This window comes from Leptonychotes weddellii, chromosome 5, assembly GCF_054177405.1.
Source record: "Leptonychotes weddellii isolate Sample4059 chromosome 5, ASM5417740v2, whole genome shotgun sequence".
Lineage (NCBI taxonomy): Eukaryota > Metazoa > Chordata > Mammalia > Carnivora > Phocidae > Leptonychotes > Leptonychotes weddellii.
In genome coordinates this window covers 20,327,151-20,352,020 of record NC_138373.1, presented here as the reverse complement: position 1 = coordinate 20,352,020, position 24,870 = coordinate 20,327,151, and the positions used below count along the sequence as shown (strand labels likewise).

General features: G+C 50.3%; 2 protein-coding genes and 1 non-coding gene across 3 annotated transcripts in view; 2 read left to right on the top strand and 1 right to left on the bottom strand.

Annotated features, from left to right (window-relative positions):
- Nucleotides 1–7,716, top strand: part of SDR42E2 (short chain dehydrogenase/reductase family 42E, member 2) — a 21,250-nt gene extending 13,534 nt beyond the window's left edge. Inside the window, exons 10-12 of the mRNA XM_081819871.1 lie at nucleotides 231–294; nucleotides 1,620–1,693; nucleotides 4,794–7,716. Coding sequence (XP_081675997.1) covers nucleotides 231–294; nucleotides 1,620–1,693; nucleotides 4,794–5,033 — 378 coding nt within the window. The 3' untranslated portion in view covers nucleotides 5,034–7,716. The remainder of the gene's footprint in view (nucleotides 1–230; nucleotides 295–1,619; nucleotides 1,694–4,793) is intronic.
- A 2,222-nt stretch (nucleotides 7,717–9,938) lies between these two features.
- TRNAL-UAG (transfer RNA leucine (anticodon UAG)) lies at nucleotides 9,939–10,020 on the bottom strand. The gene has a single exon. It is a non-coding gene; the product is annotated as a tRNA-Leu (tRNA).
- An 8,102-nt stretch (nucleotides 10,021–18,122) lies between these two features.
- EEF2K (eukaryotic elongation factor 2 kinase) overlaps nucleotides 18,123–24,870 on the top strand; it is a 62,806-nt gene continuing 56,058 nt past the window's right edge. Inside the window, exon 1 of the mRNA XM_081819870.1 lies at nucleotides 18,123–18,482. The gene's annotated coding sequence lies outside the window, so the exon portion shown is untranslated. The remainder of the gene's footprint in view (nucleotides 18,483–24,870) is intronic.

The window sequence follows — 24,870 nt, the reverse complement described above, 5'->3', positions numbered from 1 at the left end:
TGAATGATGCCAGGTTAAAAACCGACCCATGCATTTAAGCCCAACTTGACTTTTCTAGAGCAAAACTTTCCATTTCAAGACTGGCGCAGGGTTGGGGCTCGCTGTGGGGTTTTTCCCCCTTGGGTGGCCGAGTGGTACCTCTGCTCACCCCCAGGGTAAAGAGAACATGTGGCCTTTCCACACTGGCCCCCGGAAGACCTGTTCTCATCTCGGGCCGTGTTTCCTTGCAGTTTGAGGAGCTAGGGTACAGCCAGCCCTGGATCCAGGTGCCTACTTCCTGGGTTTACCTATCAGGTAAGGAAAAGAGTATGCGTAGTAAAATCCCTCCATGAGCCGGGTACATATGCATCACCTCATTTCAGACCCAGGGCCAGGACTCGGTGGAGGTGGATGAGGCACTGAGGGCGCAAAATTTCGGGAGACCATCACTCTCGTGGGCAGGTGCTCCGAGCCCGATCTGCCCTTGCCTGGCAGCCTCCTCACCCTCGTCCTGGCCCAGTATAAACCCTGTCCTACCTGCAAGGTGGGTGTGATTGGGCCACAGTGAGAAAGTGGGACAGGCAGAATTCACACCTGGGTTTGGCCGGCCCCGCGGCCCGTGGTGGGAGGCATCATGCCAGTCAGGCGGAGAGGGAGCCCTGGGGCCGCCTTGTCCCCTGAGGTCACCCCGAAGTCAAGGCTGCTTTTGGGGTCTGTGAAGTTTCCTCCTCACCCTTCAGGTCTGCCTCTAACTCTCACCACCCTGCCCTCCATCACCACCTCTGCTGGCCTCCTTCCAGCTGGAACGCAGAGCAAGGGCCAGGCACGGCGTGGTCAGCCCGAGGGGACAATGACCCTCAAGTCACAAACAGCTGCATTCCTGGAAGACCTTAGCTATAGATCTGTTCTATTTTAAGTGCACCGGGATGCTTGCCATTTAAAGCAGGGATCTGCCAACTTTTGCCCACCAGGCCACACATGCGGGGTGACTTCTCATGTCCAGCGTTGCCACAGTGACTGATGCTCTTTGACCCCCAGGTGGGAAAAGATCTGCCACCAGTTCTGATAGTTTTACAGGATTGTATATACATTTCCGGTTCCTCGCGAGCTAACTAGCACCCACTAGTTCGTAACTCTGCACATCTGAATCACTGGGGAGCTTATAAAATATCAAAATGCCTCAGTGGCCCCCCAGACCCACTACATCAGCAGCAGCAAGAGGAAAGGGGCGGAGGAAGCATGAGCATTTTTAAAAGTGGTCCAGTGTGCCACCCAGATTAAGAACTTCTGCTCCAACTTCTCTCTCTCTTCCTCAAGAGACCACACTGGAATAGAAGTGAGTGAAAGGAGGAGGCATGATTTGAGCTGTGAATCTGCTCTATTTTCAAATGTCAGTCCTTTAATATTAATGACAACTTACTTGTGACACACTTCATAGCCAAACAAGGCCCCCCGGCGCGTGCTGAGAGCTGCTGATTTAAAGGAATCCAAGGACGGGAATTTGGCAAAGTGAAGAGATGCGCCCCCCCCCTTCCCCGCAGCAAAGCAAATAATGCCCCCAACTGATTTGTCCCCGAGGGCCTCCCCGGAGCTTGCACGGAGGGAGGCACCCTGGTCATTGGCCCCTGTCTCCCGCACAGCCGCTGTGATGGAGTATTTGCACCTGGCCCTGAGGCCCATCTACAGCGTCCCCCCACTGCTCACCCGGAGCGAGGTAAGGGGGCTGCTGCTGGGGTGGTTCCTGTTCCACACCCCCACTGGCCCCACCCTTCACCCCTTTGATGCCATAACAGGATGCTTGTCTGAGGTCTCAGAACCTTCCAGGTGGGCCCAAATCTAGCACTAGCTTCTTTAGAATCTTCCCAACCTCTGGGCTTTTGCTTAGGCTGTGCTCTCTTGGTCTGAAATGCAATGAGCTTGGAGCCTGTCCCTCATCCCTGCCACTTTGTTCTTAAGCAGCATATCTTCGCTGCCAGACTGGAGGCTCCCAAAGGCAGATTCAGTAACTTTCACGTTTTTGAATGCCACCCACCGGCGCCACCAACTCTCAGGACAACGTGCCCATGGAGCCTGGTGCCTCTAGGTGCACCATGCTTACTGAATAATAAGTATATATTAAGTGCCTACTGTGTCCAGAATACTATTCTCAAATGCTGATGATGCAGTTTTCTATTAGCACATATAGTTTTTAAAAGAGGACTTTTTATTTGTCATAGAGCACAAGCAGGGGGAGCGGCAGGCAGAGGGAGAAGCAGACTCCCCACTGAGCAAGGAGCCCAATGCAGAACTCCATCCCAGGACCCTGGGATCATGACCTGAGCCGAGGGCAGACGCTTAACCAACTGAGCCACGAATTTATTTAGAGAGAGCGCGCGTGCAAGTGGGGGGAGGGGCAGAGGGAAAGGGAGAGAGACTCTCAAGCAGACTCAGCGCTGAGCACGGAGCCCTACTCAGGGCTCAACCTCATGACCCTGGAATCATGACCCCTGAGATCATGACCTGAGATCATGACCTGAGCCGAAATCAAGAGTCGAAACTTAACCAACTGAGCCACCCAGGAGCCCCGAAAAGAGAGGATGTTTTAATGAAGATTATAAAGTGTTTGGCATTACTTGCAAAATCCTCCTAGTTCACCCTCTCACCTGATTCTGATGTCCTGCTAAGTTAGGAAGGGCAAGAGATTATGATCATGTTTTATGATAAACTGAGCACTAGAGAAGTTAGTGACTTGTCCAAGGCCACACGGTTCTGGCATTGACTTCATACTTAAGCTCAGTGCTGTCTGACTCAGAGAGAGCATGGGCCACAGAAAGAATCACTTCTCTGTGGTTTCTCCTCTGGGCCCTCCTGACTCCCAGAGGAAAGGGAAGGACAAGAGTAGCCATCTATTGAGTGATGGATATTCCAGGCATTGTGCATTGTGCATTGTCTCATTTCATTTTCACTACTAAATTGTAGATTGTTATCTCCATTTCCAGAGGAAATGAGACACACAGGGCTGAAATAATCAGCCCATGAGTATTCACTTAAGTAGCAGAGCTGATATTCGAACCCAGACCAGACCTAAATGATTTCAAGCTTAACCATCAACTTGTGAAATGACTCAGGAATCACAATCATGTAAATTAGCTGCCAAAGTGCTGAATTGTGGTTGGGTGGGAATTAACACCCCCCAACCCCCCACCCCCCGCCCCTCTGGTTTCACTTACAGGTTTCCCTGTTCAGCAAAGGGGTAAAGGATCCCTACTTAGCTAAGGAGGTTTCTGGGCGCTGTGGCTCGGGCGCCCTCTGCTGGTCAGTCTGTGACACACCAACCAGCCCTCCAGTTTCAGTCTGATTCATTGAACATTTTTTGAGCACCCGCTGTGTGCCAGGCATTGTGCTGAGCAGTGGAGGCAAGACATAGCCCTTACCTCAAGGGGCTCACAGTCCAAAGGGAAAGACAGCTCCGTAACCGGGCAACTCAGCACACTGTGATAAGAGTTATACCAGAGGAAACTATGAGGAACTTCAGAGCACACAGAAGGGGCACCTAAGCCAGTTCTGGGGAAGTTAAGGGGACTTCTCAAAGGAAGGTGACATCTAAGCCTGAGAGCATTGTGTCCAGGACCCTGCTGATCTAGTTCCCAGCTGTATCCCCCAAGGTTCTGACCTTAATACCTGGGGCAAAAAGGGACAAGATTGCCCTCTCCCCCGCAAGCATACAAGACCAGCAGCTTAGGGGCGCCTGGGTGGCTTAGTCGTTAGGCATCTGCCTTCGGCTCAGGTCATGATCCCAAGATCCTGGGATCAAGCCCCGCATCGGGCTCCCTGCTCTGCGGGAAGCCTGCTTCTCCCCCTGCTTGTGTTCCCCTCTCGCTGTCTCTCTCTGTCAAATGGATAAATAAATCTTAAAAAAAAAAAACAAACAAAAGACCAGCAGCTTGGCCAGAGGGGCTGTTTCAGTGCCATGGGAGAATCCAGCAGCTCTCTCCGACCCCTTCCCAGGGTCCAGCAGAGGAACAATAGAGAAAGAAATGAGGTGGGAGGGCATCCTCCCAGTCCCAGCATAGCAGGGAAGAGCATGGGCAAGTCACTTAACCTCTCTGTTTTTAATTTTCAAATATGCAAAGAGAAAAAAGCAAATATGTAAAGAGGAGATGGTGGTAGCACCACCTCAGGGGATTAAATAAACTAAGGCCTAGAAAGGATTTAGCCCAGGCCAAGCACGGTGCCTGTTCAGTTACTGATAGCTATCAGTACTGCCCTTGAAACCTCTGGGCCCGGCAGTGGGAAGAAACGCCGCCCAGAGCCTGGACAGTTATCGCTTCTGTATAATTGAATTCCTCTCTTTGGTAAGCTTAACCAGGGAGGGCGCAAGCAGGCTGCGCCCTGGGAAGTCTAGAACATTTCCTGGGGTTATTTTTCCGGAGAGCAGGACCCAGGCCACAGACAGGGCGGTCAGCTTCTCCTAGTGCATACCCAAGAATGTGCAAGTGCCGGCTGAGTCCCAACACCGTGTTAGGCCGGGGAAGGGAAACTGCAGAGGTGGGACCTTCACTTTTGGGGGACTGAGAAGTTCAGTTAGGCTGGGGGAGATCCAGAAAAGGCCTCCTGGAGGAGGCGCCCTCGAAGAAAATGGAGATGGGAGGGAAAAAAGGAAATCTTCCGTGAGGAGGGCATCGCAGGAGCAAGATCCAGCTCACGGGTTCTCTGAAACTGCCGTGCAGCAGAGGGAAACCTCTGCCCTCTTTACCTTTTCGGTAAAACAAGGTGGAGTGTGCTTCCCACCCGCAGAGCCCCGCCCCTCGGCAGCCCCGCCTCTCTCCCCGCAGGTGCGCAGCGTGGCCGTGACGCACACCTTCCAGATCGCTAAAGCCCGCGCGCAGCTGGGCTACGCGCCAGGCAAGTTCCGCTTCGCCGACGTCGTGGAACAATACGTGCGGTCCACGAGCCAGCGGCCCTGCGGCTCTTCGGCGCGGACACTCCTACGGCTGCTGCTCGGGCTGCTGCTGCTGCTCGGGCTGCTCGCCTTAGCCCTGCACCTGCTAGGCCTGCAGCCGTCCTTCGTCTGAAGTTCGTCACTGGCCGGAGTCGGCTCCTGCCTCTCCTCCATCTTCCGGGCTTGCCCCCGCCCATTTCCCCGGCCACACCCCGCCCTCTGGGCTTGGACCCGCCCCTGGATCTTGACTCCGCCCCTGTCCTGCCTTCCGGGCTTGGGCTCGCCCCCGTGCCCTTGCTCCGCCCACACCCCGCCCTCTGGACTTGATCCCGCCCCCTGAGTCTTGACTCCGCCCCAGTCCTGATCTCCGGGCCTGGGCACGCCTCTGCTCCGCCTCTTGAGCCATGGCCCCGCCTTCTGGGTCTTGGCCTGGCCGGGTTACTGAGCAGGTAGCCGCACAGCCTCGTCCGCCTTCCCGGCCTTCACCCCCCCTCTCTGCCCCGAATTCTCCCCTGCTCTGGTTCCGCCCTCTTTCTGGCCGGATCGGTAGGATTGCGCCCTCCCCTTCGTTTCTCCTTCCGACTGGCCCTGCTCCTCCCTCTGGATCTGGTCCCTCCCCTCTTCTAATTGTAATTCGGCAATAGCCCCGCCCTCTCCCTCTCTGAGTCCCCGCCCCTCTCCAGCCACGCCTCCTAGGTGAGTTCCTGGGGCCTGGCCGGAGTCGTCTCTAGAGGCCAAGTGCAGGTCTGTTTGCCGTTTTCCCGGTCTGCTGCTGCCTCTCTAGGGACACTGGACCCTCCTCGCCGCTCAGGCTCCTCTGTGCTTGTCCTGAGATCATCTTGAGATGTTGGAATAGACTCATTCTAGGAGAATTGCCTTTGATCTGCTGCTACCTTAATGTTTTGGGTTCACTCAGTCATGCATGTCTCCCTGTGTGTTGATAGTCAGGGTTGGAGGGTCACCTGAGACCCAGGCTTCTGCCTAACCCAGCCTAGCCTTTTTGGGTTTCCGGCTTACTAGCCTGGGGCTGACTTAGCTTAGTAAGCACAGGCTTCTGTACTGGCAAGGATCTAAACCAAAACAAAACTTTTTTAAGGTGGTCAAAAGGTATAAACTTCCAGTTATAAAATAAAGAGGTCATGGTGATGTAATGGTGACTATGGTTAATAATACTATATTATATATGTGAAAGTCGCTAAGAGAGTAGATCTTAAAAATTCTCCTTAAAAGAAAAAATTGTAACTATGTCTTGATGGATGTTAACTAGACGTGATCATTTCACAATATATACATAAATCATTATGTTGTACATCTGAAATTAATATTATGTGTGAGTTATATCTCAAAAAATAACTTTTTAAAGAACTGGACCTTTTGAAAAAGTACCAATATAATGGGAAGAGTTAGACCTTATTTTGGTCCTATTTTATAATTTCATATTTCTCCTACTTGTTAATAAGGGGGCAGTGGTGATCACCATAATCTTTAATGTTTAAACCCACAAAATTTCTTAATCGAGCCTTGCTTTCCACAGAAACACCCCTTCCCATTGTCTTGGTATGAATTATGAGTACGAGGCTATCAGTGGGTAAACATATCCATGTAGATATCATAATGTGCACACGCACATTATGGCAGAGAAGAAAACCATCACAAGCCTAACAACACCTGTGGCGGAGGGGAGTGAATGTGTTAGAGCCAACATGGCATCCCCAGTGTATCCCTCTCTGCGAAACAATTAAGACAGTTTGAGAAGCAGCTGAGAAGCGCATGCTCCCCTTTGCTCGGTTAAACTGCATGTGTGCATATAATTTTTTAAAAGCTCAGTGATAATCCTTTATGTCTGTTTAGTGCTTGACAGTTTGAAAGGGCTTTCATCTATCTGCTTTTATTTAATTCTTAGGGCCACCCTTACAGAAGGGTTTATTGTTCCCATTGTATAAATGAGGAACTTGGGGTTATATCTAACTTCGAAGTGGACGACGTGGGGGTTCCTCCTCTGCAGCTGGAGTCATTTGGAGGAGCTGCCCAAGGCTCAAACACCACACTCAGTGATGTCTGCTCTTCTGCATCCCAGCCATGTCAGGGCTTCCTTTGAGCTCTGGCATCTACCTTGGGCCATTTGGGGCCGGCAGCCCTTGGGCTCCCTTTCTTCTCAGTACGCATGTGCCTCTAAACTCATTACCTTATTCTCTGACTTTCCTTTCTATCAATCCTGAGAAATCTGTGCTCAGGGCACGGAACACAGGCTTTACTGTCCACATAATCTTCTACATCTTTTGTCTTCTGCCAAAACACAGCTTTCGAAAAACAAAAGAAGGATCCCTTTCTTTGTTTTCTGGATTTCTCTAAGTCCTCACTTTCCCTAGCTACACTCTGGGCCTGGGGGCAGTGTGGGTCACTCTGCCAAGAAAGGTTCCCTCCTTTCGTGTGTCTTGACCCACTGGAAAAGGAGTCCACTTTGTCCACCCAACGGACAAACTGAGTTCCCATGAGGACTTTAGAGGCTGCCCAGGTAACCAGCCCTCCGTGCATGAGGTTCTGAGAGAAGAAGGAGGTCCTAGCTTACTTGGAAACACTGAGTAGAAGCAATGTGAATGCAGAAAACAGAGCTGTCACTGTGGGCAGCCAATCGAATGGACCGTCAAGGTGAATTCATAAGTTTCCCACTGTGGGTGCTGAAACTATTCCCTGTTGTAGACCCAAGGCTGGGTGTCTAAAATATCCTCCAGTCTCAGAGTGCCTGGCTGGCTCAGTGGGAGGAGTGTGTGACCTTTGACCTCAGGGTTGTGGTTTCAAGCTCCATGTTGAGTATAGAGATTCCTAAAAAATAAATTTAAAAAATATCCTCTAGTCTCTCTCATCTTAAAAATATTCCCCCGAGTCCCCATTTCCTGTCTCAGTACTGCTCCTTTGGTTCTCCCCCCTTCTCAAAATCAAATTTTGTGATGAGTTGTCCACACTTACGTTCATTTCTTCTCTTCAACTCATTCAAAATGGCTTTTTAAAAAAGATTTTATTTATTTATTTATTTATTTGAGAGAGAGAGAAGGAGAGAGAGCAAGCTGGGGGTGGGGGGAGCAGAAGGAGAGGGACCAGCAGACTCCGCACTGAGCAGGAGCCCGACCCGGGAGTTGATCCAACAATGCCGAGACCATGACCTGAGCCAAAACCCAGAGTCAGACGCTTAACTGATTGAGCCCCCCAGGTGCCCCTCAAAATGGCTTTAATCAGGGTCATCAATGACCTTGTCCATAAATCGTATCCAATGGATATTTTTCAGTCTTTATCTTGCCAAGCCTCTTAGCAGTGTTCAACATACTCCCTCTACTCCCTCTTTGCAATACTCTTCTTGGCCTATCGGACACCACCGCTGTTTTCCACGTGTCTCTGACCAGCCTTTCTCTGTCCCCTCTCTCCCACTGCCCTCCCTTTAAGACGACGTTCCTCAGGACTCTGTCTGGGCCCCTTGCACACTTCCTGAGCAAGTCCGTCCATTCCCGTGGCCTCAGTCTCCACCACCTCCCAAAGCTGTATCATTTGTTCAGTGTCCCCTTGACCTCCAGACTTCTGTGTCCAACCTCCTACTCAAGTCCATGTCCCACATCTCAAACTCATTGTGAATCAAATTGAATCATCTTCTCCACGAACTCCTCTTCATCCTGCGTTCCCTCCTAGGGAAAGGAGAGGCACCCCCACTGCCACCAGCCAGTGGCTCAGGTCCCAAACCTGGTCGTCACTTTTGACATGTTCTTCACATCCTCATCAGGGAGTTCTCTCAGATCACTTCCAAAGTGTCTGTCTGACCAACCCTTTGTGTCCTACCCACCATCATAACCGTGGTATAAGCCACTCTCCTTTCTCCTAGACAGCTGCGGTAGACTTTGAATGGACCCTCCTCTTCCCGCTGCCAGAGGGAACTTTCTAAACCCAAAATTGGAACACACCACCCTCCCACTTAAGACCTTTTGATGGTTTCCCATTGCCCTCAGGATGAAGTTCAAAGCCTCAGCGGGGCCTTCAAGACCCTCCTTGCCTAACAGGTCAGCCTCATCTCTTGCCGTTAGTCCGTCCATGCTGCTCTCTGCTCAGCTGCCCTGAATTGACTTCAGAGTATCTCAAACACACCAGGCTCTCATCTGCCGCTAGGATCTTCCACATGCTGTTTCTCTTCCTAGGACTCCTCTCTCCCACCTTCGCAGACCTAACCTCTCAATTTCAAGTCCCAGCTAAATGTCACCTCCTTGGTTGACCCTGAGCCAGGTTAGCACGCACTTTAGAAGACTCCTCACAGGTGTAATTTGAAATTACGGCAGCTGTAAAAACTGAGTGAGTAGACCTGCCTGCCTTGTGTGTTCTGTAGCCTCGGGGGAACTTGGCTTCTGGCACACAGTAGACCTTTCATACATAGTTATTGAATAAATAAATAGATGAGAGGCCCCTGAGCCAAGCCTGAAGACCAGCTATGAGATGGATCAATGAAGCTGGGACTCCAAGGTTGCTAGCCCTATGTGGGGCAGGCCCTCTGATGCCCCAGCCTTTCTGTAGGGTCACCTGACATGCTTCTACCAACAGAGGTTTGTGGAGTCAGCTGGGGCTCTCCGTACGACACAGAGGGGGCTGGAAAGGAACCTTCCCTATTGGAAAGGAATCCCTCCCAATTATGACCTAACTCAAGTCATAATTAAAATCAGCCCACCTAACGTTTGTCTTTGCAGGGTAACGAGGTCTGCTCCCTGTGGCCTCCAGCCCTGGAGCATTAAATTAAAGATGTAGGCAGTCTGCTGGAAACAAAGTTATCTCAGATGCTTTTCCCTTGGAAATAAGGAGACGCTTCTGGTTTTGTTTTTTAGGTAGCCAGATTGGTGGGTTTGTGCACAGAAGAGGGCCTGGGCTGTGGTTTCTGCCTTCTTCCATTTGCACTCCATTTCCTTTTTTTTTTTTTAAAGAGCGTAAGAAAAGAGCAAAAAGGAAGAGGCTTTGGGAGAGGATGACAAACAAACTGAAGAGTTCAGGAAAAGTGAAACCATCAAGGGTGTGGCAGCGGTGGGATTCGAACCCACGCCATCGAAATGACTGGAGCCTAAATCCAGCGCCTTAGACCACTCGGCCACGCTACCGCCCGCTTTGACGGTTTCCGCTGCAACTATATTAGTTTAATGACGTGGCGTTTCACGCTCCGTGGCCCCACCCTCTTGGGTTTGCGCATGCGCAATACGCGCCAAGTGTTTCTTGCGCTTGTTAAGGCGTCTTGGTCCGTGGATTCCTTCTGCGTCTTGGAATCACAGTACTTTTTTGATCGGCAGCAAAAACTACGGTCGGAACGCAGCACTAAAAAGGAAAGAAGAGTTCCCAGCTGTTAAACATTAATATGCAGTCCTCACGTGTGTGTGCATTGGATTTGCCGTGTGCGTCGTATACTGTCTGCGGCCACGTGGGGGCGGTACCGCGCTGTCCCTGCCTCCCTTTCGGGGCTGGGGGTCCCACGGGGAACCTTGCTCTGCACAGAACCTGGCTGGGTCCCCATCTTACGGACTCGCCATCCCTACTCCAAGTCAGCTCTGCAAGCCCTGGGTGGCCCCGTGGTTTGGTCCCTGCCACCGCGAGGTGAGAATCACCGGTCCAGGTGAATGTTGTTACAATGAATGTTGTTACGGATTATTAGCATGTTGGGCTCCCTCAAAAGTACTTCTTGTCTGCATGTTAGGAAGGGAGAAACTGAAGTGCAGAGAGGCTAAGTGACTTGTCTCAGATGCCCCAGGACCCAAGATTCCCCTCCCAAGACCCAAGACCCTTCCAAGACCCAAGTTTCCCCTTCTGTGCAGGCTATTTTAGGGTTTTCGGTTTTTAATGCAATGAATACAGAGCAAATATACAATACGTAAGTACATAGCAAATTTCTATCTCCCATCACCCAAAATTAATTGTTAACATTCTGTATATTTGCTTCAAATGTTCTTTAATAAAAAATACACTGAACCCTATATATAGATAAGATTCAAGTCTCTTTTGATACCTCAAGTTCTATTCCCCTTCCTCCTTCCTCAGGAGTCTTAGATCCGTTTAGTCCACTTTTTTCTAATTTTACGTACTCTTAGGCGTATCCATTTCCTTGCATGTTTAAGGAAAATAACAAAAATACAGTATAGCAAAGATACGCAGGTGGCGTGGTAAGCTGAAATACCCCCCAAAGATGTCCACATCCAAATCCCCAGAGCCTGTATGTTACTTTATGTGACAAAAGGGACTTTGTTAGTGTAATAAAAGATCTCGAGATGGGGAGATTATTCTGGACTATCCAGGTGGACCCAGTATAATCAAAAGGGTCCTTAGAAGAGAGACACAGGAATCAGAGAAGATTTGAAGACAGAAACAGAGGTCCTCAGTGATACCGCCACAGACCAGGGAATGCACTAGAAGCTATAAAAGATAAGGACGCAGTTTCTCCCCTAGAGCTTACGAAAAGGAACACAAGTGCTCGACACCGTGATTTTCAGCCTTCTGCCTTCCAGAACTATAAGAGGACTGTGTTGTTTTAATCCACTAAATTTGTGGAAAATTGTTACAGCAGTCATTGGAAACCAGTACGGTGGATAAACCAGCCCATGGGCTTGGGAATCACACAGCCTGAGCCTTGATTAGCTGCTCTCCCTGGGCCTGTTATTCATCCCTGTAATGGGGTGATAATAGTACCCACCTCACAGGATAGCTGTGAGAATCAGATTCATTCATTCTGCAGATATTCCTTGGGCACCTGCCGCAGGTCAGGCACTCTTCTGGGCACTTGGCTACACTGGAATGAAGCAGAGGAAGATTGAATGTGGTAATGTATGTCATGCACTTAAAAGATTTTTATTATTTATTTGACAGAGAGAGCATGAGCAGGGGTGAGGAGCAAGGGGAGAGAGAGAAGCAGGTTCCCCCCTGAGGGGGGAGCTGGATGTGGGACTTGATCCTAGGACCTTGGGTCATGACCTGAGCCAAAGGCAGATGCTTAACCCACTGAGCCACCCAGGTGCACCCTGTGTCATGCACCTGGGATGTGGTAGTGGTGACTCCAGGGACCTAAGCTCTCCTCCCAGTACTGCAGTATGCTCACCACCAGAGTTCTTGCCTGGGTGCTGACCACTTGGTGGTATTATTCCACGTACTTCTCCCTACCCCTGCCTTAAGCAGGTGTTTGAGTCTCTCCCAGGACCATACTGGGCCCTGCTAGAATGTCATCTCCAGATTGTGTCTTGTTCACCCAAGGTTATATCTCCAGGACCTAGAACAGCACTGGCCACAAGACTCCTCCTCGTACTGGTGGTTTTGCATGCATCACTCCATCTTGCTACGTGGGCCCAGACAAAGTCAGAGGCAAATGCTTCTTGCTGGAGCTGCCCAACACAAGAGCTCATAGAACTTTTGTCTGGACGTGGCCAAACTGTGGTCTTTTCTTCTGGAAGATCACCTGCAGCCTCAAGCAGGAAGCGGAGACCTATTTAGGATTCCCCCCATCATGACTCAGCATTCTCCTATAGTTGGACCATGTGCTGGGAGCAAACTTCCCCCACCCCAACTCTCTCTGATAATTTAATTCAAGTGAACATTAATCCTGCACCTACTAGGCCTGATCAGCCAAAGAGCAGGTCTTCTAGGAGAAGGAGAGCTGCTTCTAGAGCTGCCCAGAACCCTCATGCCAAAAATCCAGTGGGAGCAAGGCCGTGAGCTCATCTGCTCCACTGAGAATTTCTCTCCCAGCCTGTCTGACTTCCCACGGACTTGCTGACTCAGCTTCTCCGGGGATTGATGTCTTCAAGGGTGCTGTTTGGGAGAGGGTAGCTTCTGTGCAAAGCCAGCCCCAGTCAGGCAAGGGTGGGGAGGCCACCGAAACCAAAGCAACTGGACTGTTTCGTTTTGGGGTTCTGTTTCATTTGGTAAAAGTTTGGGTTTTGAAGTGACATTTAAAAATAACCTTTGCGGGGCGCCTGGGTGGCTCAGTCGTTAAGCATCTGCCTTCGGCTCAGGTCATGATCCCAGGGTCCTGGGACCGAGCCCCGCATCGGGCTCCCTGCTCCGCGGGAAGCCTGCTTCTCCCTCTCCCACTCCCCCTGCTTGTGTTCCTTCTCTCGCTGTGTCTCTCTCTGTCAAATAAATAAATAAAATCTTAAAAAAAAAAAATAACCTTTGCAAAAGTAATACGTGTTCCTTGTTGAAACTTGCGCAAAGAAGGAGAAACACAAATAAGAAAACAAAAACACCTTTAATTTCTCCACCTAGTTAAACTCTGTCAAAGCTTTAGTAAAGGAAGGTGCTTTTCGTCTGTGTAAATTTGAAATGTAGGGGCACCTGGCTGGTTCAGTCAGTAGAGCGTGCACCTCCGGATCTTGGGGTTGTGGGTTTGAGCCCCACGTTGGGTGCAGATATTACTTAAAAATGAAATTTAAAAAATAAATAAATTGGAAATGTAACGTAAGGCATCCCCACTGTAAATTTTTTTTCAAACGTCATATCACATGTATAAAGTGGAAGGGGAATTCTCTCCCTGTCCTTCACAACGGACTCCCACAGCTCACAAACACCCACTGTAAAGAGTAATCTTTTTTTTTTTTAAAGATTTTATTTATTTATTTGAGACAGAGAGAATGAGATACAGAGAGCATGAGAGGGAGGAGGGTCAGAGGGAGAAGCAGACTCCCTGCCAAGCAGGGAGCCCGATGCGGGACTCGATGCGGGACTCGATCCCAGGACTCCAGGATCATGACCTGAGCCGAAGGCAGTCGCTTAACCAACTGAGCCACCCAGGCGCCCTGTAAAGAGTAATCTTGAGCTGTCCTTCTGGATCTTTTCCTAGGCAGATGTATGGGCAAACGCCTCACTCTGATCTTGGGATTTGCTTTGCAGAAGGCAAAGGGAGAAATGCACCACCCAAAAGACACAAGTGTGGTCATTTCATAACTTCTGTGAGTCTTTCTATAGCTACACACAGGCCATTTGATGGTTCTGTGATGCGCATCACTTTTTATGCCTTGTAGACCTGGGACCTGAGCCAAGGAGGTGAGCCAAGGAGGACTTCCAAGCTGCTGCTTTAAAGCATCTCACTGTGGTTCCCAAGAGCTTGGGGTGGGGGTGATGAATAGTTGGGAGACAGGACTTTTAGGGCCAAGAAACTACTCTCTATGATACTACACGATGGATACATGTCATTATACATTTGTCTAGACTCATGGAACATACCACACCAAGAATGAACCTTAATGGGTGGTAATGATGTGTCAGTGTGGGTTCATCAGTTGTAACAAATGTACTACTCTGGCGGGGGACACTGATAATGGGGAGGCTGTGCCTGTGTGGGGACAGGGGAGATATGGGAAGTCTCTCTACCTTCTGCTCAGTTTTGCCATGAATGTGAAGTTGCTCTATAACCCCTATGGACACGGCCTCCTGTGGACAGATGGACCTGAGCAGTGAACACCTGAGACCCATTTCCCTTCTGTGGCCTATGTGGCTAGTGTGGTTCCCCATGCCTGTAAGAGCCTGTAGGAAGATTATACCGATCTCCCTGAAGTTGGGAATCAGCACGTGTCCGTGACAGGGCCGGTGCGCGTAAGAGCCGGGGTACTGCTTCTGGTGACCTTTCCTCTGCAGCCCCACCGCCAAGCTCCGGGGTGAGATGGAGACTCCATGAGTACTTTTTTGGGGGGCTTAACAGCTTTAATGTGATATAATTCACAGACCGTACAATATACCCCTTAGAATGCATAATTTCAGTGGCTTTTTTTTTTTTTTTTAGTATATTCAAAGTTGCGCAACCATCACCACAATTAATTTTAGGTCATTTTCATCACTCCAAAAAAAGAAACCCCATACCCACTAGTAGTCATTCCCCATTCTCCCCAAACTCCCTTCCCAGCCCCAGGCAACCACTAATCCACCTTCTGTCACCATGGATCTCCCCATTCTGGATGTTTCATATAAATGAATTTTTTTTAAGATCTTATTTATTTATATATTTATTTGAGTATGAGAGGGAGCGAGCATGCGGGTGGAGGAGCAGAGGGAGAGGGACAAGCAGACCACGCAGGTGCCCCTCTTTTGCCCATTTTTAAATTGGGTTCTTTATCTTTTTATGATTGAGTGGTAAGAGCTCTCTATTCTAGCTATGAATCCCTTATCAGATACATGATTCGTGAATATTTTCTCCCATTCTCTGAATTGTCTTTTCACTTTAAAAAAGTATATATATAGTATATATATAGTTGACACAAAATCAAGGGGTCCCTGGGTGGCTCAGTTGGTTAAGCCTCCAATTCTTGATTTCAGGCCAGGTCATGATCTCATGGTCGTGGGATCAGGCCCTGCATCAGACTTGTGCTGGGCATGGAGGCTGCTTGGGATTCTCTCTGCCCCTCCAGCCTGTACTCACACTCATGCTCTTTCTCTTTCTCTCTCTCAAAAAAAAATTACATATATATATATAGAGAGAGAGAGTGTTGACACACAGTCACGATGTCACATTAATTGCAGGTGTGACTTCTCACTTTCTTGATGATATCTTTTGCGTCTTGTGGGTTATTGAGTCCTGTGGATTACTCTGGTGGGAAAGGGGGAAAAAAATCCCTGTCAGTGGGAAGAGGGATTTTCTAACAGAGGCAGGGATTTTGTCCCTCCGAGCTTGAAGAGATGTTTGTCCATGTGAGAGAGGGAAGGGGAGGTTTTAGGACAGGGGAGCAAGGCTTGGAACTGGAGCGTGCCGATGAACGGTCCCCTGTGAAGGGTTTATTTTTCCTGTTGGATGGTGTAACATCACTAGTATGGGGTAATGTTTTCCCTCATATATTCTTTTCTGTTACCCAAACTCTTCAATAAAGTCTGAACAGCTTAGTGTGATGGTTATAGGAGGAAGTTAAGGACCAGGCAAAAACCAAGAATGATCTGGTCCACATCTCCTTGTTGAGACCACCCAGGGCACCTGTCTTCCTAAAGCTACTGGAAGCGATGCCTACTTTTCCCTCAGGGCTCCACTCAAATGTCATTTCTTCAGAAGAGCCTTCCTGAGCAGGTTTGCCCGTGGCATCTCTCATTGCCTGCAACGCTTCTCACTCATGGCGCACCTGCAGTTTAAATGGCATGGCATAATGACCATGTGAGAAATTGCTGTTCTTCCATTTCTTATCCCATTAGACAGCTCTCTGAAGGCAGGCCTTTCCCCCCAACTCCTAGCACAATACTTGGCATGAAATAAGAGCTTAATAAATATTTGCCATAAGAATGAATGTCCAGGGTGCTTGGGTGGCTCAGTTGGTTAAGCGACTGCCTTCAGCTCAGGTCATGATCCTGTAGTCCCAGGATCGAGTCCCGAATTGGGCTCCCCGCTCAGCGGGGAACCTGCTTCTCCCTCTGACCCTCCCCCCTCTCATGCTCTCTCTCTCTATCTCATTCTTTCTCAAATAAATAAATAAAATCTTAAAAAAAAAAAAAATGTCCAGAAACCCTAGGCTTAAATCCTACCAGCTCAACAACTCTCTGGAAAAGAGATTCTCTTTTTTTTATGCTTGCTAGAAAAGATCCAGATTAGTATCTCATGGGGCTACCGGCATGGAATATGCTGATTGGCCAGGTCATGTGTCCACTCTTGGCCCCAGGTCAGTGGGGAGGGCTATTCTCACCAACTGAGAATAGGGTGGGCTGGTTTCCTGAAGACTAATCAAGATCCTCATGCAAAGAAGGGGACTTCTGCTGGGCAGACAAAAATTACAGAGGCTCAGAAGAGTTAAATAACTTGCCCAAGGACACAGAGCTATAAGTGGTTAAGTAATACAGTGAGGTTTTTTTTTGGTTTGTTTTTTGTTTTTTGTTTGGCATTGGACTTGGACAGATTAGCTCAGAGTCTGTTCCTGCCCAACTTTCCCACAGTCAGAATTTCAGGTGCAATTTTGTCTTGCCAAAAGCCAGAGGAGTTTTCCCAAGATGATTAAAGGAGCCAACACTTCAAACCAAAATATCTACTAGCTCTTGTATTTTCCAAAACTTGTAGCACAGAGGCCAAAGGGCCAGAGGGCCAAACATTGAATAATGGGTTTCAAGGCCATTTCGTTTTTTTTTTTTCATTCCCCCCACCACCTTATGAGATGCCACCTGTATGTCATCCCCCTCTCCAAGCTGCATAAACTTGAACCTGCTCCCCACAGAGGCCATAGCAGCTGGTAAGTGGAAGGCCTTTGGTCTCTGAGGGGAATCTGTTTGCTGGGCTTCACCTGGGCAAAGACTCAGCATGCCCTCCAGCTCTTAAAATGTAGATACCCTTTGCCAAGAGGAGTCGCTTTAGAAACCTTTTGGGCAGGGACGCCTGGATGGCTCAGTTGGAGAAGCCTGACTCTTGATCTTGGGGCCTTGAGTTCAAGCCCCACGTTGGGTGTAGAGATTACTTGAGTAAATAACGCTTAAAAAAAAAAAAAAAAAAGAAGGGGATCTTTTGCGTAAATCTATCTCTAAGACCCTCAGTTTTATGATCCGTGAAATAGAGCTAATGCAACCTACCTCACAGGGTTGGTGTGAAGATAGAATGAGATAAATCACTCAATAAATATCACTTATTTTTATATTTGAAATAAGAATTGTGAAATTTCTAAAATTTTACTAGAAAAGTATCTGGAAGGATATAATATCAACATGTTCACAGTAGTTATCATTAGTTTTCTTCTTTATACCTTTCCATATTTATCCATTCACTGCACAGATATTTATATTAAGCATTTAGCATGTGCCAAGCCCCACGCTGAGAGTTAGGAATACGGTAATGTACTAGAACGGTAAGGAACGTCTAGAGGGGATAGTAAATAATTGCACAAATATTTTTTAATTGTTATAAGTGCCTAAGTTTTTACAAAGCACAAACCAGAAGAAAAAAAAAAAGCAATTTCCGATAAAAATATTTTAAGTTTACGCATGGAGATTTAATGAGATGGATTTCTAACGATTTCGGAAAGGACTTCTCGGATTACCCGCCGAGCGGGCGCCCCCTTCGCGGGTGGGTGCTAGGCCCGCCCGTTGCATTAGGTGCGGACGCGCGTGTGCTCAGCGGGCGGCGAGGCGCGGACTCAGCGCGGAGGCGGAGCTGGAGCCCGGAGACCCTGCCAGCGGCTGCAGGAGCGCTGACGGCCACCGGGGGGCGGCCACGTGAGCGCCGCGCCGTGAGCCCGCCGGACCAGAGCCCCGCCCCTGCCCGCAGGCTCCTGCCCTGCCTCCAGCCCGGATCCGACGCCGGACGCCCCGCGCTGCCACTGCCCCAGCTCCCCTGACTGTCGCCTGCGCTCCCGCCCCTGGCACGCGTCCCCAGCGCCCCGGGATCGTTCCAGCGGCCCAGCGCGCCCCGGGATCGTGCCGGCGGCCCCCGCGCCCCGAGATCGATCAGACCGCCCTGCGCGGCCCCCGCTGCCTCCCCGGAGCGCCGGCCCGTGCGCCCCGCTCGCTGCTCCCCGGCACTCTCGGGGGGCCCGCCCGCCCTGCACCCTGGAGCACCGGGCCGCAAGCCTCTGCCAACTCCTCTGGATCTTCGCGGCCGTGGGCAGCGGCTGCAGTGCCTGTCCGCCCGAGGGAGGTGAGTGCGGGCGGCGAGTCGCCAGGCGGATGGGGACTGGGATCCGGCGCTGCAGGCCTTGGGCGCCCCGGTGCACCGGCGCCTCGAGCGCGTTGGGTTGGGGCTTGGAAGTGGGATCGGAGGCGGCGCAGAGTGTGTGTGTGTGGGGGGGGGGCGCTGGTTCTCTGGTTTCAACTCTTTGGGGCTCAGTGTTTGCTTCTGTAAAAGGGGTGGGGGGAGTCATGCAGATTAACGGCAGTGTCTGTTGGGAAAACACTTGGCACACAGTCGGCTGGGAGAGGAGGTTTGGGCGCCTCCGCCCGGGGCTCCTCGGAACCCGCACAGGGTGCGGGCAGCGCTGCCTTCCTGTCTCCTGCAGGGCCCCTAGTCGCATCCCCTCCCCTGGCCCCTGAACAAGAGGCCTGAATTCCTGGAACCTCTAGGATAGTGTAGACGCGCCCTTGCAGCATTGTTGGCTGCGGGAGGGAGTTTGGGTGTTGGCAGGCTCCGTTGACATGTGCGCCAAGGGCTGGGCATTGATAGGCGAGTGGCGGCGCGGAGGTGGAGGCCTCCGGGGTAAGTCCCGGCCTAGATCTGTCTGTGCAGGGGTGGAGGATTGCGGGGAGCCAGCCCAGCTGCGTCCCTAGTAGGACAGATGGGCTGCGTGGGAGGGGGCCGCTACATCTGCTGTGGGGACACTCTGGGAGCCTGACTTCTGGGTCCTCGGCCCTGGGCGCTGCCTGCCTTGGGGCCACAATTTCAGCCAGGAAGTTGAGTGACGTAGTGCTGCCCTCTGATTTTACAGAGGAGGAAACCGAGGCCCAGGGTTGTCTAACAAATGACTAATAACGCAAGGTGCACCAAGCGTGGACGTGCAGAGCAAGCAGGTGGGAGGCGCCGGCCCTGCCGGCTGTGCGGATGTGTGTGGAGCGGGAGGTGCCTGGGGAGGCTTCCTGGAGGAGGTGATGTTTGAGCTGATCTGGAAAGGATGCCAGTGGAGGGAGGTAGGGCTTAGAGGTAGCGTATGCACACATTCATTCCTTTGTTCATGCATTAGCTTAACAAATATGATAAAGCTTCTCGATGATGTGAATTCAGGTGTGACCTAGTTGGGATTGCCATCCCCCCTCCTTTGAGTTCCCTTCTCAAAGAGGGGAATGTGCAGGGGTCCCAAGTTCTTCTGCAGGGGTTGGGGCAGGCAGGAAGTGGGGGCATGACGATCACTTGAAATGGTCTCAGATTACATAGGATTATTTGTGTACATTCTATGATTTACGGTTTCTCTCTTGTGCTTTTGGTGACAGAACACTACCTTTTGACTGATTAAGGATATAGCCCTCATTTTATTTATTTATTTATTTGTTATTTTTTAAATATTTACTTGACAGAGAGAGACACAGCGAGAGAGGGAACACAAGCAGGGGGAGTGGGAGAGGGAGAAGCAGGCTTCCCGCCGAGCAGGGAGCCCGATGTGGGGCTTGATCCCAGGACCCTGAGATCATGACCTGAGCCGAAGGCAGGTGCTTAACGACTGAGCCACCCAGACGCCCCGCCCTGATTTTATTTTAAACAGTTTTTAGGGGCGCCTAGGTGGCTCAGTTGGTTAAGCGACTGCCTTCGGCTCAGGTCATGATCCTGGAGTCCCGGGATCGAGTCCCGCATCGGGCTCCTTGCTCAGCAGGGGGTCTGCTTCTCCCTCTGACCCTCCCTGCTCTCATGTCTCTCTCTCTCATTCTCTCTTTTAAATAAATAAATAAAATCTTAAAAAAAATAAAATAAACAGTTTTTAATGTATCATGTGGCAGAGATGGCCGTTAGTCACCAATACACTCGTTCTCCTCTTCCTGGGGTATCGCCTGGCTGAATTTCTCGGGCTCCCTTACAGTTTGGTGGCCTACATGACTGCATTTGGGCTGATGGAATGCGAGCAGAAATAGCGTGTGCCCCTCTCAAGCTTGAACCCTAAAAACCTCCCTCCCTCTCTCCCCCTCGTCCCACATTTACCAGTGGATTTGGAGGGCTCGGGATGGCCGGGGGCGGGGGCAGAGCTGGGCCCCTGAGAGTGACCATGGAGCAGAGCCCGCCTTTCTGCCTCCCCTGGGAATCCTTGTCTGCTGAAGAGAATGGGGCTCCAGTAAGCTCTTTGGAAGGCCTGGGGCTGTGCATGGGGCTTGTTGGCTGTGGCCTTTCCCTCAGGGGTGATCTGGCTGGGCTGTTCCAACGGGGAGGGTGTCTTTAGGCCTTTTTTCTCACACTGGTCAGATTCCCCCAAAGAAGTCTTGTCCGGTTTTTGGCAGGATTGCCAGTTGCCGGGACACTGAGAACAGTGTGGAAGAAAGCTGAGGGTCAACAGCAGAAACTTGGATTTGTTCAAGCTCCTTCTCTAGGAGGTCACTCTTTCTGGTCTGGTTCTTAGAGCCGAAGCAGAAAAAATTGATGGTCAGAACCACATCCAAAGTAATGCCGGCCGGACTGATAAAAAATAAAAGTTTTTGCGCTAGAGAGATCAGTTCCACTGACCAAGAAGCTGCAGACTGTTGCCTTAGTAAACTGAAAAAATGAGAATGTTCTAGAAAGTGATTGTGGTGCCCACCATGGATGAAAGCGACTTGGATTTTTTTTTTTTTTAACAATTTTTATTTATTTGAGAGAGTGAGCGAGCGCATGGGGGCAGAGGGAGAGGGAGAAGCAGACTCCCTGTTGAGCAGGGAGCCCAGTGCAGGGCTCAATCCCAGGACCCTGAGATCATGACCTGAGCCTAAGGCAGATGCTTCACCAAGACTGAGCCACCCAGGCGCCCCACGGCTTGGATTTTTAAATGTTGGCTGGATTAAACCCTTGTAGCTAAAGCTGATGGGCACAAGCAAGAAGGCTTCAAAGGAAGCAGCGCGTCACTAACACGCTGATAATAAAGTAGGAGATGACAGTCTCTGGGTCCCCAAAGTCCCAGGGCTGGGGACACCCAGAGAAGCATTTTAAATGGCTAGAAAGTCAGAGGGTGGACAGTGTTCAGTTCTTCAGCTATGACATTTTCTACACCTAGCAAGGACTGCGCAGGGAGCGCCTGAAAAGCAGGTGGCTCGGCTGCAGAGAATTTCTCTAGGCCACTGGTTCTTGAACTTTACTGCACATCAGAACCACCTGTGAGCTTTTTAAACACAGATTGCTGGGCCCACCTCCAGAGTTTAATTCAGTGGGCCAGGAGTGAGGCCCGAGAATGTGCACATCTAACAAGCTCTGTCAGGTGAGGCCGCTGCTGTTAGTGGTCCTATGACCAGTTTAGCAAGTGGTGGCCGGCTGGATTCAGCCTACATTGGCTTCACACCCAGCTCCCCCACTTTCTAGCCATGTGATTTTGGGCAAGTCACTTAGCCTCTCTGTTCCTCAGTTTTCTTAGGATGAAGCTAATAGTGTCTACCTCGTGGCATTCAGGGGAGGCTTCCTGGAGGAGGAGGCATCTAACCTGAGACCTGAAGGATGAACAGAAGAGTTGGTCAGGGCATGGGTAGGGAGGGCAGGCCAGGCTGTGTGCCAGGCAGACCAGGGAATGGGCTTCGTGTCCTCCAGGGAGCTGAGGGGAGCTATGGCATAAGTGCTTTGTAAGTGATACTGAAACGCTGCGAATCTGTTCTGTGCTACGTGTCTCGGGGCAGGATTGCCGCTGAGGGAGAGTTGACCAGGGTGTGGAAAATGGGCTGCCTGGAACCATCAACAGTTACTTCTGCCTGCATTCCACGGGCCCCAATGCGGTCACATGGCTGGATGCACAGGATCCTGGGAAATGTAGTCGGGGGGGGGAGGATAAGTCTATGGCGGAGAGCTGTCAATGTCACAGGAGCTTTTTCTGGCCCTTGGCCACCTCTCCTAGCTCTTCTCCACTTTGCTCGCTCTCCTCCACTTTGTTGGATGAGTGCATTTTACAGATGAGGAGACTGGGGTGCAGTGGTTTGCCCAGCGTCACTCAGCTAGTGTGGCGGAGACAGGACTAAAACCCAGATCTGTTGGTCCCCAAAGCCTGTTGGGCCAGATCCTAGTCCTGAGTGCTTTTCGAGGGCCTCCCCGCGATCTAGGCTTTCCCTGAGATCCTCAGGATCTCAGCTGTGTCTCAGGCTACCTAACCCCCAGATGCCTTGTAACTGTAACTGGATAGTCCCTCCATTGCACACCTGCAATGCCCATGATATCAGTAGAAATTGCCAACTTTTCTCTAGTTACTCATTCATGCAACATGCATCTACGGAGAACCTGGTGTGTGCCAGGCATTGTGCTCTTGGCTGGGAGCTGGGAAGGAGGAAGACACGGCCCCTTTTGTTCCAGACGCTCACGTGGTCTGGCCACCGAGAGGCTGTATAAACAGAGTTCCCCTGAGAAGTGAGACATGGTCTGACCTGCCAGGAGTACAGAGTGTCCTGGGTACATGAGAAGGGTGCCCAGCAAATGACTAAAAATGAAAAATCAAGCTCTCTTGTGCATTTTGCGAATTGAAGCTATGATTACGATGTTTTGTGCTTTGCATTTTTCTGATTTTTTTTAAAAACACAATTGCCTCAGAAAAATGTATTTTTCTGATTTTTTCGAACAATAAAATTGCCTTTGCTCTATGACCGTTTTGTATGCACAAAGAACAGTGGAGTACAGTTTTTATGAGCCTTGGCAGAGCAAATGTTGACTTATCTCCTTGGGTTCGGCTGGGGGTGCTATTCTCATTGGTGAGTAAGCTAATTGCTTCAGTTCAAGAGAAATACCAGAAATGGTATGCATGGAGGTTTGCTTTTAGGGAGGCGAGAAGGGAGAGTGGGCCAGGGAAGGCTCCTTGCCCTTCCTCCGGAATCATTCGAAAGTGGGGACTCTGGGCACTATTAACATGCTGAGCTGAATAATGAATTCCGTGTTGGGGGGCCTGTCCTGTGCGCGATAGGATGTTTAGCAGCATCCTTGGTGTCTACTCACTAGACGCCAGGTGTACTCTGAGAGTTGTGACAACCAAAAAAGTCTCCAGACATTTGCCAAGTGTCCCCTGAAGGGCAACATTGTTCTAGACTGTTTCTAGACTACATTTGTTTCCTATTGCTACTCTAACAAATCACCACAAACTTGGTGACTGGAAACAACACACATTTCTTATCTTACGGTTCTGGAGATCAGAAGTTCAAAAGTCAAGGTGTCAGCAGGGCTGAGTTCCTTCTGGAGACTCTAGGGGAAATCCGTCTCCTTGCCTTTTCCAGCTTCTAGGGGCTGCCTGCATTCCTTGGCTTGTGGCCCCATCTCCAAAGCCAGCTGCATGGCATCTGCACATCTTTCTCTGTGACCCCTGCCTCCATTATTCCATTTCTTTAGTTCTGACCCTCCTAAGGACCCTTGTGATTATATAGGGCTCCCCGGATTTTCCAGGAGAATCTCCCCATCTCAAGATCCTTAACTTAATTACATACATGTAAGGGAACATAATTCACAGGTTCTGGGGTTTAGGATGTGGACAGCTTTTGGAGGGCCAGTGTTCTGCCCACCACATAGAATGTTTGGCCTCTGGGTGTAGGGAAGTGACTTAGGCAGAGCACAGGGGGTGGTCGGGGCACAATAACAGCTGGTACTTTTTTTCTTTTTTTAAGATTTTTTTTATTTATTTGAGAGAGAGAGCACAAGCAGGGGGAGCAGCAGAGGGAGAAACAGGCTTCCCGCCGAGCAGGGAGCCCGATGCGGGCGGAGACCGTTGCGGGACTCAATCCCAGAACCCTGGGATCATGACCTGAGCTGAAGGCAGACGCTTCACCGACTGAACCACCCAGGCGCCCCATCAGCTGGTACTTTTGAGTGCCATTTCTCTGTCAGGCACCACACGTCTGATCTCACTGACTTGTCAGATGTCTCCTGGGGTGGGTACTGTTAGCTGTCCTCTTTTTCACAGGTGAGGATCTTACCCAGGGGAGACTTTCTGGAGGGAGTAGAAATTTGAGCTGGATTTTGAAGGGAACCAAGGGGTTTGTCAACAGTTAGTAATGGAGAGGCAGTTCAGAAAGAGGGTCCTCTGTGGGGTGCAGAGGCTGGGAGGTGAGAGCTTGGTGGTGAGTGATGACTGGTTCTTGAGAGGGCAGGGCAGGTGGAGGTAAGATGCAGGGAGGGGACAGGTGGGCATAGACATCTGTAAATCAGTCCTTTTATTCTGACATTCTGACCTAAACTCTATTTTTTCCGCAGTAGTTTAAGTAAATGTTTCTTTAAAAAAAGAAAAAAATTATTTGAGGGGCACCTGGGTGGCTCAGTTGGTTAAGTGTCTGCGTTGGGCTCAGCTCATGATCCCAGGTCCTGGGATTGAGCCTGCATTGGGCTCCCTCCTCAGTGGGGAGTCTGCTTTTCCCAATCCCCCTGCCGCTCCCCCTACTTGTGCTCTCTCTCTCTCTCTCTCAAATAA